Here is a 13,746-nt window from a genome sequence, read left to right on the forward strand (position 1 = left end):
TCACATGGTTCCATCAGAGCGTCGCCTCCTGCTCGACGAACCCCCTAGTGGCCATTGCCTTGCTTTGTTTTGGTCCGGACCTTCGGATTTCATCAGTTTGGTCTGAACAGATATTGCAGATGTGAAAGGTTCCAAAGGAACAAAGTCCGGACCAATGGACAAAAATGTGTCCCGACCAAAAGAGATGGTCTCTGTCCGGATCAAACTGAACCATGGTTAGTTTCCGTTCGCAGTGTGAAAACTATTTTTTGGGAAGGTACTGACTGTTGGACCAGTCACAGGAAGTTGAGGGAGCGAGCGGTTGTAGAAGAAGATACAGAACCGGAGAGAAAAGGTAAAGTGAAAACTGTTGAGTCCTATGATGAACAGCCACTGCTCAGCTGATGTGGACCGTCTGTGGACCGATGTGGACCGATGTGGACTGATGTGGACCGATGTGGACTGATGTGGACCGATGTGGACTGATGTGGACTGATGTGGTCTCATGTGGATCCTGAGATCCTGGTCCTGGTCCTGGTCCTGGTGGACTGCTGCAGTGAGTCTGGTCAAACAAGCAGCCGCTCCACCAGACTGTAAATCAGAAGAAGTTTAAACACCGTCTCATGTTTCAGTGTAAACGAGTCTCATGTGGTTTATAATGTTACTGAGTTACAGGCTGCGGGAGGAAGTTTGAGTCAAACAGGATGAGGAACGTTCTGACGTTCTGAACTCTGACTTACACTGTGAGAACCGGCAGCTGCGGACGAACCTCATGTTCTCATGTTCTCATGTTCTCTCCTCATGTTCTCATGTTCTCTCCTCATGTTCTCTCCTCAAGTTGTCATGTTCTCATGTTCTCTCCTCATGTTCTCTCCTCATGTTCTCATGTTCTCTCCTCATGTTCTCTCCTCATGTTCTCATGTTCTCTCCTCATGTTCTCATGTTCTCTCCTCATGTTCTCTCCTCATGTTCTCATGTTCTCTCCTCATGTTCTCATGTTCTCATGTTCTCTCCTCATGTTCTCTCCTCATGTTCTCATGTTCTCTCCTCATGTTCTCATGTTCTCATGTTCTCTCCTCATGTTCTCATGTTCCCATGTTCTCATGTTCTCTCCTCATGTTCTCATGTTCTCATGTTCTCTCCTCATGTTCTCATGTTCCCATGTTCTCGTGTTCTCTCCTCATGTTGTCATGTTGTCATGTTCTCTCCTCATATTCTCTCCTCATGTTCTCATGTTCTCTCCTCGTGTTTTCTCCTCATGTTCTCATGTTCTCATATTATCTCCTCATTTTCTCATGTTCTCATGTTCTCTCCTCATGTTCTCATGTCCTCATGTTCTCATGTTCTCATATTCTCTCCTCATGTTCTAATGTTCTCATATTCTCTCCTCATGTTCTCATGTTCTCATGTTCTCTCCTCATGTTCTCTTGTTCTCATGTTCTCATGTTCTCTCCTCGTGTTCTCTCCTCTTGTTCTCATGTTCTCATATTCTCTCCTCATGTTCTCATGTTCTCATATTCTCTCCTCATGTTCTCATGTTCTCATGTTCTCTCCTCATGTTCTCTTGTTCTCATGTTCTCATGTTCTCTCCTCGTGTTCTCTCCTCATGTTCTCATGTTCTCATATTCTCTCCTCATGTTCTCATGTTCTCATGTTCTCTCCTCATGTTCTCTTGTTCTTATGTTCTCATGTTCTCTCCTCGTGTTCTCTCCTCTTGTTCTCATGTTCTCATATTCTCTCCTCATGTTCTCATGTTCTCATGTTCTCTCCTCATGTTCTCTTGTTCTCATGTTCTCATGTTCTCTCCTCGTGTTCTCTCCTCATGTTCTCATGTTCTCATATTCTCTCCTCATGTTCTCATGTTCTCATGTTCTCTCCTCATGTTCTCTTGTTCTTATGTTCTCATGTTCTCTCCTCGTGTTCTCTCCTCTTGTTCTCATGTTCTCATATTCTCTCCTCATGTTCTTATGTTCTCATGTTCTCTCCTCGTGTTCTCTCCTCATGTTCTCATGTTCTCGTGTTCTCTCCTCATGTTCTCATGTTCTCATGTTCTCATGTTCTCTCCTCGTGTTCTCTCCTCATGTTCTCATGTTCTCATGTTCTCATATTCTCTCCTCGTGTTCTCTCCTCATGTTCTCATGTTCTCATGTTCTCTCCTCGTGTTCTCTCCTCATGTTCTCTTGTTTCCTGTCGTCAGGGTCTGACCATCAAACCTCTGGTGAACTGGCTCAAAGTTCCTCGTTCCACAAACAGGAAGCCGACCATCAACGAGGAGATCCACGAGCGGGTGAGACTCCGCCCCCTTTCTCCTTGAGTCTGTCTGTAGCTCCGCCCTCAGGACGCACAAGGTTTTCACAGCTCGCCGATGACATCACAGCTGCGGCTCCTGCAGCCTGTCACTCCTGCTCCTCATTCAGACATCGTCACATTAATCTGACACGACCTGACATTGATCTCTGATATTGATCTGACACTGATATTGATTTGACACCTGCTGTGATGTCATCCTGTGACATCACAGGCCTTCGACCACATCCTGACAGCAGTGGAGGACATCGCGGGACTGCAGGGATACCACCACTGGAGGGACAAGTGAGTCTGATGACATCACGATGACATCGTCGTAACCTCACCACAATGTGACAACCTAATGACAACATCATGTGTCTGTGGTTGTGTCTGTGGTTGTGTCTGTGGTTGTGTCTGTGCTGCTCAGGTGGGAGCAGTTTGATAAGAACTACCTGAGTAAGCTGCTGCTGAGGAAGTCAGTGTACAGGAAGAGCGAGCTGTGGGAGGCCTATCAGAAGATCAACATCCGAGACGCCATCAGCGTCATCGACCAGGTGAGAGGTTCACACTACCTGAACTCAGGTGGGAGAACTGGGCATTATGGGAAATGTGGTCTTCAAGGGGAGAAATCAGTTGTGAGACAGATAGGAGGTTCTGACCATCAGCCTTTAACCTTTGAGCTGTATCTGTGTGTGTGTGTGTGTGTGTGTGTGTGTGTGTGTGTGTGTGTGTGTGTGTGTGTGTGTGTGTGTGTGTGTGTGTGTTTGTAGGGTGGGAACGTCCTGACCTCAGCCAGACTGTCTCTGCCCTCTATGGCCTCCAGGGCCTCGTTCCCCGAGGTCACCAACGTCACCAACTACCTGTGAGTCACATGACTGTTTTAGAGTGTGTGTGTTTGTGTGTGTGTGAGTGTTGTGCTGTGTTGATGACTACTGCGTGTGTTCCAGGCGTGAGAACGGCAGCGGTGTGTGTCTGGACCTCCAGGTGATCGACAACGTCCCCGGGGCCAAAGTGGAGGAGGACACGGAGACACACCACGTCCTGGCAGAGAACCTGTACAAACCCAGGAGACGGGTAACACACACGCACATGCACACGCACACGCACACGCACACGCACACGCACACATAGTGAGACAGAAAACTCTTCAAACTAGCATCTACTTCTCTGTATGTGTGTTGACTGTTGTGTGTCTGTGTCTGTGTCGTTCAGTATCAGTCCCACTACAGTCGACACTTCATGCCTCTGGGGGAGAAGGAGCGTCAGGACCGGGAGGTTTTCCAGAGGAACATGAAGAGTCGCATGGAGACGTTCAAGACCACACGCCACAAACGACACAAGAAGGAGCGCAGCCTCAAGAAGGTCACACAGACACACACATGTCACTTCACAGACACACACACACACACACACAAACAGACACACACACACACACACACACACACACGTCACTTCACACACACACACACACACACACACACACACACACACACACACACACACACACACACGTCACTTCACAGACACACACACAAATAGACACACACACACACACACACACACACACACACGTCACTTCACACACACACACACACACACACACACACACACGTCACTTCACAGACACACACACACGGCTGCAGGTGTGAACTGTCCCGTTCCTTCTGCTTTACAGCGGCGAGGATCCGACACCAAGGACGACGGCGGTGACAAACCCAGACGCAACGTCAGCTGGCAGGACAAAGGTAACGCACATTGATGAGAGGTCAGGGGCCGAACGGCATCAGTGTGTGTCTGTGAAGTGACGTGTGTGTGTGTGTGTGTGTGTGTGTGTGTTCAGATCCCGTGGTGGTTCCCGTGGAGTCGGAGGAGGACAAAGCCGAGCACTCAGACCAGGAGAAGGACGAAGACGTCGGCATCACCTTCGTAGCTCGAAAAGTCGAGACGCCAAAACCGCGACCCACATCAGGTACGTCTTGTTCTGTGGTCAGTCAGGTTCACGTGACCTGTCACATGGTAAATCTCCAAACCCAGATGTGTCGTCCTCCAGCCGTGTCATGGTTCCATCACAGGTCTTTGAACCGTCAGCAGACGTTTGTCATTGAAGTGTTTCTGCTGCCGTTTGATTTAACTTAACTCTCAGAGACGGGAGCAGACCGGAGACGTCCCGCCTCTAACTGTTGTGTCTCCTCCCTCAGTCCCGGCAGATGTGGACGGGTATCAGAGTCCGACGGCCGCCCACCACTCACCCGTCGGCGGAGACAGCCACTTACCGTGGAAGGGCGGCCTGGGCTCGCCCCCTCCCTGCGTGTCCGTGGAGGCCACAAAGATCATCCCCGTGGACCTTCAGCAGGCCTGGAACCAGAGCATCTCCTCCCTGGAGAGCATCTCCTCCCCGCCTCCGCCCGCCGAGCCCGTCCACCCCCGCGTCATCGCCCTCTCCAGGCTGGGGGGGCCCCGCCCGGCCTCCTACAGCCCGTCGAGCAGCGTCGGGGGCAGCACCTCCTCCATCGCAGCCCAGGTGTCGCAGGGCTTCTTCTTGCCTCTGGAGAAGAAGAAGGAGACGAAGAAGCAGGAGGAGGCGGAGGAAGAGGAGGAGGAGGGTGGGGCGGCGTCTCAGGAGATGCAGCCGCTCATGTCGTCTCTGAGGCCCCCCGGCTCCCTGCCCCCGCCGCCACCGCCTCCACCAGGCTCCGCCCCCGGCTCGGGGAGGAGGAGGAACCCCTGCGTCTACTTGAAGAGCCTGGTGACGGCGCCCCCCGCTGGCGGCAGCGAGCTGCACAGCCGAGGCCCCACCCAGCTCTAACAAACACACAAACACACACATACGCCAGCCAACGACCTGTCAGGCCGTCCAATAGGAAACCAGCTCACTCTGTTCTGATAATCATTCGTCCAATCACAGCCTCTGCTCCGCCCACATGGTTCGCAGACGTCGTTTAATTGGCCTCCTGTCATCTCACGGTCACATGACAACTTCCTGGTATTTTCTTTTTTTTACATCTAAATCTCTTTTCTCTTCCTGTAAAACACCTTTTTAGTTGTTTGATGACATCATCCTTCACTCAGGGGCGTTCACTCATCCTGCCGTCCAATCAGAAAGCTTTCTGGTAGTTTTTAACTCCTCCTCCCGTGTGACTTCATAGGTTAAATCCACAGGTGGAAGTTAAGGTGGAGGTGAGAAGTCCTCGACAAAAGAGAGCAGGCTGTCGTCATGACGATCACTGCTCAGCTGATAGTCACCGTCCACTCTTGCTGCTATTGGCTGATGCAAACGCCAATCGATCATCAACGTCCACGTCAGTAAATATGAGGAATCAAACATGTGTAAATCTTAAAAAAAACGGAGCAGTGACATCACTCGCTGTCAGGTTTTAACGACAGGAAGTGAAAATTATAGATTTTTACACAATGATGTAAACGTAGCTTCATTATTAAACTGTAAAGATTATATGAATATTATATTTATATAGAATCAAATTTTAAGTGTTGCTGCCGCTTTTCTTTATTCTGCTTTTACTTAAATGAAGAAACCAGTGAATTATTGATCAGATCTACAGATAATCATCAATCAGACACACTGCGTCATCTTGATCCTGCTGGACTCTGACTGATGCATCGTCGTCTTGGAGAAACTGGTGTTGTAATAAAAGTGTAAACTGTCCTTTACTGGAGTCTGATGCTGAGCGGAGGCGAGCACAGCGCCACCTGCTGTTCGTCCGGCCCCCAGTCGCCCTTTAATCTGAACGGACAGAAGCTTTGTCCGCGTCGGTCCGACGAGCAGCTCGAGTATCGATCGATCCAATCGACTCAGTCTGTCTATAACTGCCTTACTACTGTGTCCGTGTCGCTGTGTGTGTGTGTGTGTGTGTGTGTGTGTGTGTGTGTGAGTGTGTGTGTGCGTGTGTGTGTGTGTGAGTGTGTGTGTGCGTGTGTGTGTGTGTGAGTGTGTGTGTGTGTGTGAGTGTGTGTGTGTGTGGGTTCATTATCCACCAGTAGGATGTGTTCATGCTCAACGTGATGATGTGTGTGTGTCTGTTTGTGTTACAGATCATGTCCAGCAGCTGCTGCAGCAGTTTAGCTTCAGGTGGACACAACAACACACACAACAACACAACTTTACACACACACTCTGCACACAGGCCCACACAGACCGCCACAACTCTGACACACGCACATGTTTCACACACACACACACACACACACACACACACACGGTGAAACACTGATGATGCTGCGTTCAGGTCACAAGCTGCTTTCAGTCGAACACAGTTCACGCGCTGCCTTCATGGACACGCTCGCCGCCTTCATTGAGCTTGTGGTTACGAAGAGTCGTAGTCGTGTGAACTGTCATTCGTGCTACAGCGCCCTCTACTACAACGCTCAGACTGCAGCTTGTGACTGAGCTGCGTCAAGGTCAGGTGACAGAACGTATAGCAACACGTGAATTTGATCGCGAGAAGCTTGAAGTGTTTGCACACTCGTGAGGAGCATGTCAAGGGCCTCAGTGTTCTCCATGTGTCGTCAAAGAGGCTCCTCCTCCTTAGATATTCACGAAAACCTTCCACGTGACGTGAACGCAGCACAAGGAAACACCCTCAGAGCAATAAATGAAGTGAGCAGATTGAATCAGGTGATTGTTACTTTGTGTTTCCTTCATTAGCTTCCAGTCATGGTTCTGCGTCTCTCTGTCGTAGCTCTGATTTCCTGGCCCCTGAATGTCTCCTGCTGCAGCAGGCTGCCGGTGATCAGTGTTGTTGTCTCGTCTTGTCTCGTCTTGTCCCACAGTGACTTGTGACACAAACGTGTCGCTGCTGCTGCTTGTAGAAAAGATACTTGAAGTGGAGCCCGACACCAGGAACCTAAACGCATCACGGCTGGTGTCTGGTCCAGCTCTCGGCGTCAGATTGAATGGAGCTGCTCCTTTTTCTTCTTCTTCTTTTTAATTTGTGATTAATTTGTTGTGTGTTAATTCAAACGAAATATGTTTGTGTAAAAAAAAAATGTTGGCATCAATAAATGTGAGGTGTGTTTTTCCTGAGTGAACTCTTCTTTACTTTGGTCTGTGTTGTGTTTCTGTCATGAGCCTGTAAATGACTGAGAAACATCTGTAGGTGGGCCGATGACACAGTTGTGTGTTTTCAACAAAACTTAACGGTTCATATATAAAGATAATAACTGATAATAAACAGCATCAATTAAAATATATCACTTTTATCACTAGTTTAACACAAACCTCCAACGTGTTGAACAGTGTTTTTTGCATCTCTCTGACCATTAGATAGATAGAAAGAATAAAAGCAACTAAAGCTGCAACAGTTAATTGATTCATTTTGATAAACGATTACAGTTTTTATGGGGAAAAAAGTCAAAATTCTCTGATATCAGCTTCTCAAATATGAATATTTTTAGTTTTCTAGTTTTCTTTGCTCTTCTGTGACAGTAAACCCTAGTCTTTGGTGTGTGGACGGAACAAAACATCATTTCACTGTTTGGGAAACTTTGTCACCATTTTATGGCATTTTACGGACCAAACAGCTAATCGATTAATCACAATAATCCTTAGTTGCAGCCCTAAAAGTAACAGATCAAACTGTCTTCAATAACTTCTGATCCAAAAAAAAGGTCACTGATCGACCCTGAACGTGACCCTGTCTCTGATTGGCTGAGACGTAGGCATGGAGCGTGATGATTGGTTAGAGGGAGGGGGGCTGTCACGGTAAACCAATCAGAGGCAGCATTATGGGGTGGGTCCTCTCTACCTGAGCCGTAACTTTACGGCAGATCCCGGAGTGGAGGAGGAGGAGGAGCTGAACTAACGGTAATAAACTGTCGGCGTGGAACCAGTGAAAGGGACCGAAGGGTTCTTTAACGGTTTAACGCTGTTTCCCCGCAGGATGGAGGCGGAGACAAGTCGCCGCCGGTGAGTCGGAAATCACGTCTGTTAGCATGCTAGCTTGTTAGCATACCGGCATCCTCAGGTCCGCGGCTAGGCTAATGTTAGTTAGCTTGTTAGCTAGCGCTAGTTAGCACGTTAGCAGCGTCGCAACGGGTTTTCAACGTTGTGCGCGCGCGCGCGTCGATCCTGTGGTTTTGGCGGTTTAAACATTTCCGGTGTTATTTGACTTTAGACTTTCGCAGAGTCACTGATTCAACTGATCTTATTATTGTTAATCAGTGTACAAATTACAGTTATTAAAATACTAAAATCTGTGATTTTTAACAGCTGCAGGAACTCATCTGATTTATTATTTAGTGTAATAGACGCTGTTTTTCCACCAACCAACAGACCTGCAACAGTTGATCAGTAACAAGACTACTAAATTAATCGCCAACTATTTTGATAATCGATTAGTCGGTTCAAGTAGTTTTGATTAAAAAATTGTGATAAAATAAGTCAAAATTCTCTGATTTCAGTTTATTAAATGTGAATATTTTCTATGAAACATCCTCTTTGGGGGTTGCCAAACACGATCGACATTTTTTCACATTTTTATGACATTTTATGGCCCAAACAATTCATAATCGGCAGACACTCCCAATTGTCAAATATCGGCATCGGTCCCCAGAAATGCACTTGGTCGGACTGATCGGGTGAAGAGCTTTATTTATTTATTCATTAAGAATTTTATATGTAGTAAGGTTTATAAGATGTCAGCTGAAATGTCCTGTTTTACTGCCTTCGATGTGTCGTCATCCGCTGATGGTGACGTATGTTTGTTGTGTCAATTTGTTCTACACTGTTTCAACTGACGGAGCTGCAGGTTCAGAGCTCGTCCAGTAGGTGGAGCTGTAACCTGCTGTCACGGCCACGGGAGGAGTTTTCATGAATACTGAGGATTGAGTTTGTGCTCATTCTCTCTCTCTCACACACACACACACACACACACACACACACACTTTTATGTAACAGTGTACAGAGCTGAGAAGTAAGTGGGAAATAAGTTTTAAAGATACTTTTCGTCCTGATGGACAGATGAGTGTGTTTCTGTACAGGTTCACTTTGACTGTGGTGTAACGATAAAACAACCTGGAGCCTTGTTCTCGTGATGTTCCTTCAATGTTATTTCTCATTTAGAAGTCAGATGAGTCATGAAGACATTCTTCCTCTGTGGTGTAATAAACATAATAATAGTATAGGAACAAACTGGAGCTGAGAGAAATAAACTGTGAACGTCTCAAGTGTCTGTCCGTACAGACTAAAACGTGGACCAGCAGCGTTTCAACAAGTCTCTGGCTTTAGGGGCTGGAAAACTCTGGAGTGGTAGTGGGCGCCAGGTGTAACCATAGCAACAGTGATGAGCTTTAATACTAAAGTGTAGTAATGTGGGTGTAGTCTCAGCTGGAGGATTTTTCTACACACACACACACACACACACACACACACAGTATTATGTCCTGCAGGTATGAGCTTTGAGCTCGTGCAGTAAAACTGTCAGATTGTGTGTGTGTGTGTGTGTGTGTGTGTGTGTGTGTGTGTGTGTGTGTGTGTGTGTGTGTGTGTGTGTGTGTGTGTGTGTGTGTGTGTGTGTGTGTGTGTGTGTGTGTGTGTGTGTGTGTGTGTGTGTGTGTGTGTGTGTGTGTGTGAGAGAGACCCGACACAGTTGCCTGGTGGTAGTTTACAGTCGTCAGGTCTGGAAGCTGTTCCTGTGTTGACCTGTCTGATGAACGCAGACTGTTGAACTCTGTGGTTTTATTTTAATTCTTCTGACTGATAACAGATGAACCGTCGGCAGTAGCTCTGCACAGAGGAGGAGTTCATGATCACTCTGCTGCTGCTTCATGTTGTGAGGAGGAGGAGGAGGAGGTTTGAGTCTAATGGAAACTCCACCTGTCACATCTGTTTCTCTACAACTGCTCTCAGATCTGTGGCTCCTGTAACATCAGCTGCTGTTGTAGCTCAGAGCAGAGGGAGGGTCTTCATATACAGACCATAGACTTTTATATAGACAATCAGTGACTGTATATGAAGATGATCAGCGACTGTATATAAAGACGATCACTGACTGTATATGAAGACGATCACTGACTGTATATAAAGATGATCAGCGACTCTATATAAAGACGATCACTGACTGTATATAAAGACGCTCACTGACTGTATATAAAGACGATCAGCGACTGTATATAAAGACGATCACTGACGATCTGTGACTGTATATAAAGAAGATCACTTACTGTATATAAAGACGATCACTGACTGTATATAAAGACAATCAGCGACTGTATATAAAGAAGATCACTGACTGTATATAAAGACGATTTTTACTTTGGTCCATGTCCCATCTGATAACATGGAGGGGGCGGGGCTTATGACCTGTACTGCAGCCAGTCACCAGGGGGCGATCATGATGATTTGTCTTCATGTGTTTTCACAGTCTGTGGTTCAGCGTTCAGACCTGTCGAGTGGTTTGTCTGATGGATATTGATGTTCCTGATTAAATCATGATGACGTTTCGACGACTTGTTTTATTATCTGATCACCGCAAAGGTTTTTCATATCTGTGGTCATAGTGTCTAACTGCTGGTGTGGACATGTTGCATTAGAGTCAATAACTAATTATTGTTTTCGGAATAAGAGAGTTCATCTTCAGTCAGTGTGAGGCTTTTTCAAAGATTAAAAAAAAGCAAACTTCAGTTGGAGGAAGTTTAATGTTGAACAAAATCATTTTAACGTGGATAAAACCAGAGTCAGACCCATGTGGATTGTGGTCGATATGATTCTGATATTGGGGAGTAAAACTGTTCTGATACTGGCTGATATACATATTAAGATATGTCAATGATTCCTTTTTTGCATTCATACCAAACGTGTTACTCGCACTAGTAACTTCCTGTAGGATGGAACATCTGTGACGTCGCATCACGTGAATATTTTCGCTCGAGTTGAAATATTTGAACTGAAGTGAATTTTTCTCTTGAGATGAAGTTTGTTGAACTTTGACTTTTTCTTCTGATGTTTTACTGCTGACGTTACTTTTTTTAGAAGAAGGAAATTTGTCCACGTTTAGTTTCCCGTGTCCCCTGATGGTCTTTCTACTGCTTCCTGTTCAGGAGGGAAGGTTGTTCTGTGCTGTAGCCAATCACCAGCGACCGACGTCCTGTCGATGTCATGTTTAGGAGTCAACTCGTGACTAGAGCTGCAACAGTTAATCAATTAATCGATTAGTAATCGACTACAAAATTAATCAGTTCATTTGTTCAAGTTGTTTTTATGAAAAAAAAGTCAAAATTCTCTGATTTCCGATTCTTACATTTTAATATCTTCTGGTTCCTTTGCTCCTCTGTGACAGTAAACTGAATATCTTTGGTGTGTGGACAAAACAAAACATCATCTTAGTGGTTTTGGAAAACACGATCAACATCCATTTTAGTTACCAAACAACTAATGGATGAAATGAGAAAGACGTGTTCGTCTCTGAGACACGACCCTCCCTCTCCCCGTCCCTCCCCCCAGGACTGTGGCTCTCTGCCTCATGGTTCTTGGAGCTGCAGGTCTGGACGTGACTTGGGGGAACAAAGACAGTAGTAGATGGGTCTGTGCTGCAGGTCAGTGGGGTCACCTCAGTCTCTCTCTGCTTCGACTCTGCAGCTAAGTGACTGTAAGTGATTCACCTGAGCCTCAGAGGAAACGGCAACATGTGGACAACTGCTACCGACGCCTCCACCTCGCTGACAACTGCTGGTCGTCGAGCGGTGACCGATAAGAACCAATCAGGACGTAGAACGTGGGGCGTCTGCGTCCCCATCGTCAAAGACACAAACACACGAGACGAGTGCAGCTCCACCCAGTGGTGGGTGAGTAACAGCTTCAACAGTTAATCAGTGAAAAATATATTAATAGTTTTACAAACTAGCTAAAACTGAGGCACAAAGGAAGCAGCGTTTAATAATTTAGTCGACTAGTTGCCTCTGAATTTTGCCGTACACTTGTTTTTAATTATGAATGGTCAATCCTCCAGCTACAGGAGATCAATCAATCAGTTAGATTGTATTTGTAGTGTACTTTAACACAACGTGCTCTACTGAGTGAAGGCAATAAAACACTTACAATTTTGAAAAGATAAAACACTAAAAGCTGAGATGTTTTAATGTTAACACCTAAAAGTTGAATGCAATAAATAAATAAATTAAAAATACGATCGAAGTGTAGACCAGCGATGAGGAAATATCAACAGTCTCTGCTGCTCTCTGAAGCCGAGCGGCCGGCCCCCTGGACCAGCCGGCCCCTGGACCGACCTGCTGGCCCCCCGGACCAGCCGGCCAAGAATGAGGCTATTCTGCGAGGGCTTAGCTCCGGGCCGGTTCCTCCTCCTCATTGGCCGCTTTGCAAATTGTTCTGCGAGGTGGAACACCCGCTCACATTCTTCTGTGATGAGCTGTGGGCCGCCTGCCTGTCAGTCTGAGCCCGGGGCTGAACTTTTACACCAGAGTAGAGAGCGAGGCCCGGCCTCACAGCAGCTCCGCCAATTACACAGAACAACACAGGCCCGACCTGCAAGGCAGGCTGGGTAATAATAACCACTGCGTGTGACTGCACGCCGGACATCCTGTCGTTACTGCACGCCATCAGTTCACACATGTCGATACAGTGGGATTACATAAGAGAGCACCGCGACAGACACACACGGCACAGTTGTAAAAACGATATGTATATATAAACAATATAACAAATTAAAATTAACGTAACAAATTCACAAACATGGAAACGCCTCATAGGTCGGATGAGGACGAAGTATGGCGGTCGTGTGTGTGTGTGTGTGTGTGTGTGTGTGTGTGTGTGTGTGTGTGTGTGTGTGTGTGTGTGTGTGTGTGTGTGTGTGTGTGTGTGTGTGTGTGTGTGTGTGTGTGTGTGTGTGTGTGTGTGTGTGTCTGAACAGTGTGTGTGTCTGAACATTGTGATGTGTGTGTGTGTGTGTGTGTGTGTGTGTGTGTTTGTGAACAGTGTGTTTGTGAACAGTGTGTTTGTGAGTCACTGTGGCTCAGTTCTCACCTCAGCACCTGTCAGAGATATAAAAAGGAGAATATCACGGACTGGTCCTTTATGCCTGTCGGACACTGACACACAAAATGTGGTCGACGCATGCGGACGAGTCCAAGAGACGTCGTTTGATTTGGAACCTGAATAAATTCAAGTCTTTCACTGTTGTGACCCGGTTCACCCTCCTGCCCTCGTCCTCCTCGCTACATATTCAACAGTCACATGAAAGCAGGAGGTCTGGGACCAGTGGAGTCTCAGTCAGGTTGAGGTGTCTTTAGGAGCCCCCCAGGGACGACTCAGGAACTCAAAGACTCCACAGAGGGTCCTTCAAGGCCCCGTCAAGGCCCCGTCAAGGCTCCCTCATGGCCTGGTTTCACCGCTGGACCGGAGTGATTGTTAAACGTCCTGTGCAGCACAACAGAACAGCAGGAGTAAATATTCAGTCCCAGCCAGAACAGAGAGAGAAGGCAGGCAGCTATTGAAAAGGAGGGTGAGGG

At 46.9% G+C, this 13,746-nt stretch overlaps 2 protein-coding genes across 7 annotated transcripts in view; both read left to right on the forward strand.

Moving 5' to 3' along the window:
* Positions 1-6,412, forward strand: part of slc9a5 (solute carrier family 9 member A5) — a 13,797-nt gene extending 7,385 nt beyond the window's left edge. Inside the window, exons 8-16 of the mRNA XM_035627732.2 lie at positions 2,177-2,266; positions 2,501-2,571; positions 2,696-2,822; positions 3,039-3,130; positions 3,216-3,342; positions 3,481-3,630; positions 3,944-4,013; positions 4,109-4,237; positions 4,467-6,412. Of these exons, the coding sequence (XP_035483625.1) occupies positions 2,177-2,266; positions 2,501-2,571; positions 2,696-2,822; positions 3,039-3,130; positions 3,216-3,342; positions 3,481-3,630; positions 3,944-4,013; positions 4,109-4,237; positions 4,467-5,074 (1,464 nt within the window). The 3' untranslated portion in view covers positions 5,075-6,412. The remainder of the gene's footprint in view (positions 1-2,176; positions 2,267-2,500; positions 2,572-2,695; positions 2,823-3,038; positions 3,131-3,215; positions 3,343-3,480; positions 3,631-3,943; positions 4,014-4,108; positions 4,238-4,466) is intronic.
* Positions 6,413-8,009: 1,597 nt separating this feature from the next.
* Positions 8,010-13,746, forward strand: part of plekhg4 (pleckstrin homology domain containing, family G (with RhoGef domain) member 4) — a 38,250-nt gene continuing 32,513 nt past the window's right edge. Inside the window, exons 1-2 of one of the 6 annotated variants that reach the window (XM_035627719.2) lie at positions 8,040-8,191; positions 11,861-12,066. Coding sequence is in view for 2 of the 6 variants with exons in the window: in XM_035627716.2 (XP_035483609.2) it covers positions 8,166-8,191 (26 nt within the window). In the remaining 4 variants the exon portion in view is untranslated. Of the gene's footprint in view, positions 8,192-11,860; positions 12,067-13,746 lie in introns of all 6 variants that reach the window. The other 5 variants (XM_035627720.2, XM_035627716.2, XM_035627722.2 and 2 more) reach the window with 5 other exon arrangements.

This window comes from Scophthalmus maximus, chromosome 4 (assembly GCF_022379125.1).
Source record: "Scophthalmus maximus strain ysfricsl-2021 chromosome 4, ASM2237912v1, whole genome shotgun sequence".
Classification (NCBI taxonomy): Eukaryota; Metazoa; Chordata; class Actinopteri; order Pleuronectiformes; family Scophthalmidae; genus Scophthalmus; species Scophthalmus maximus.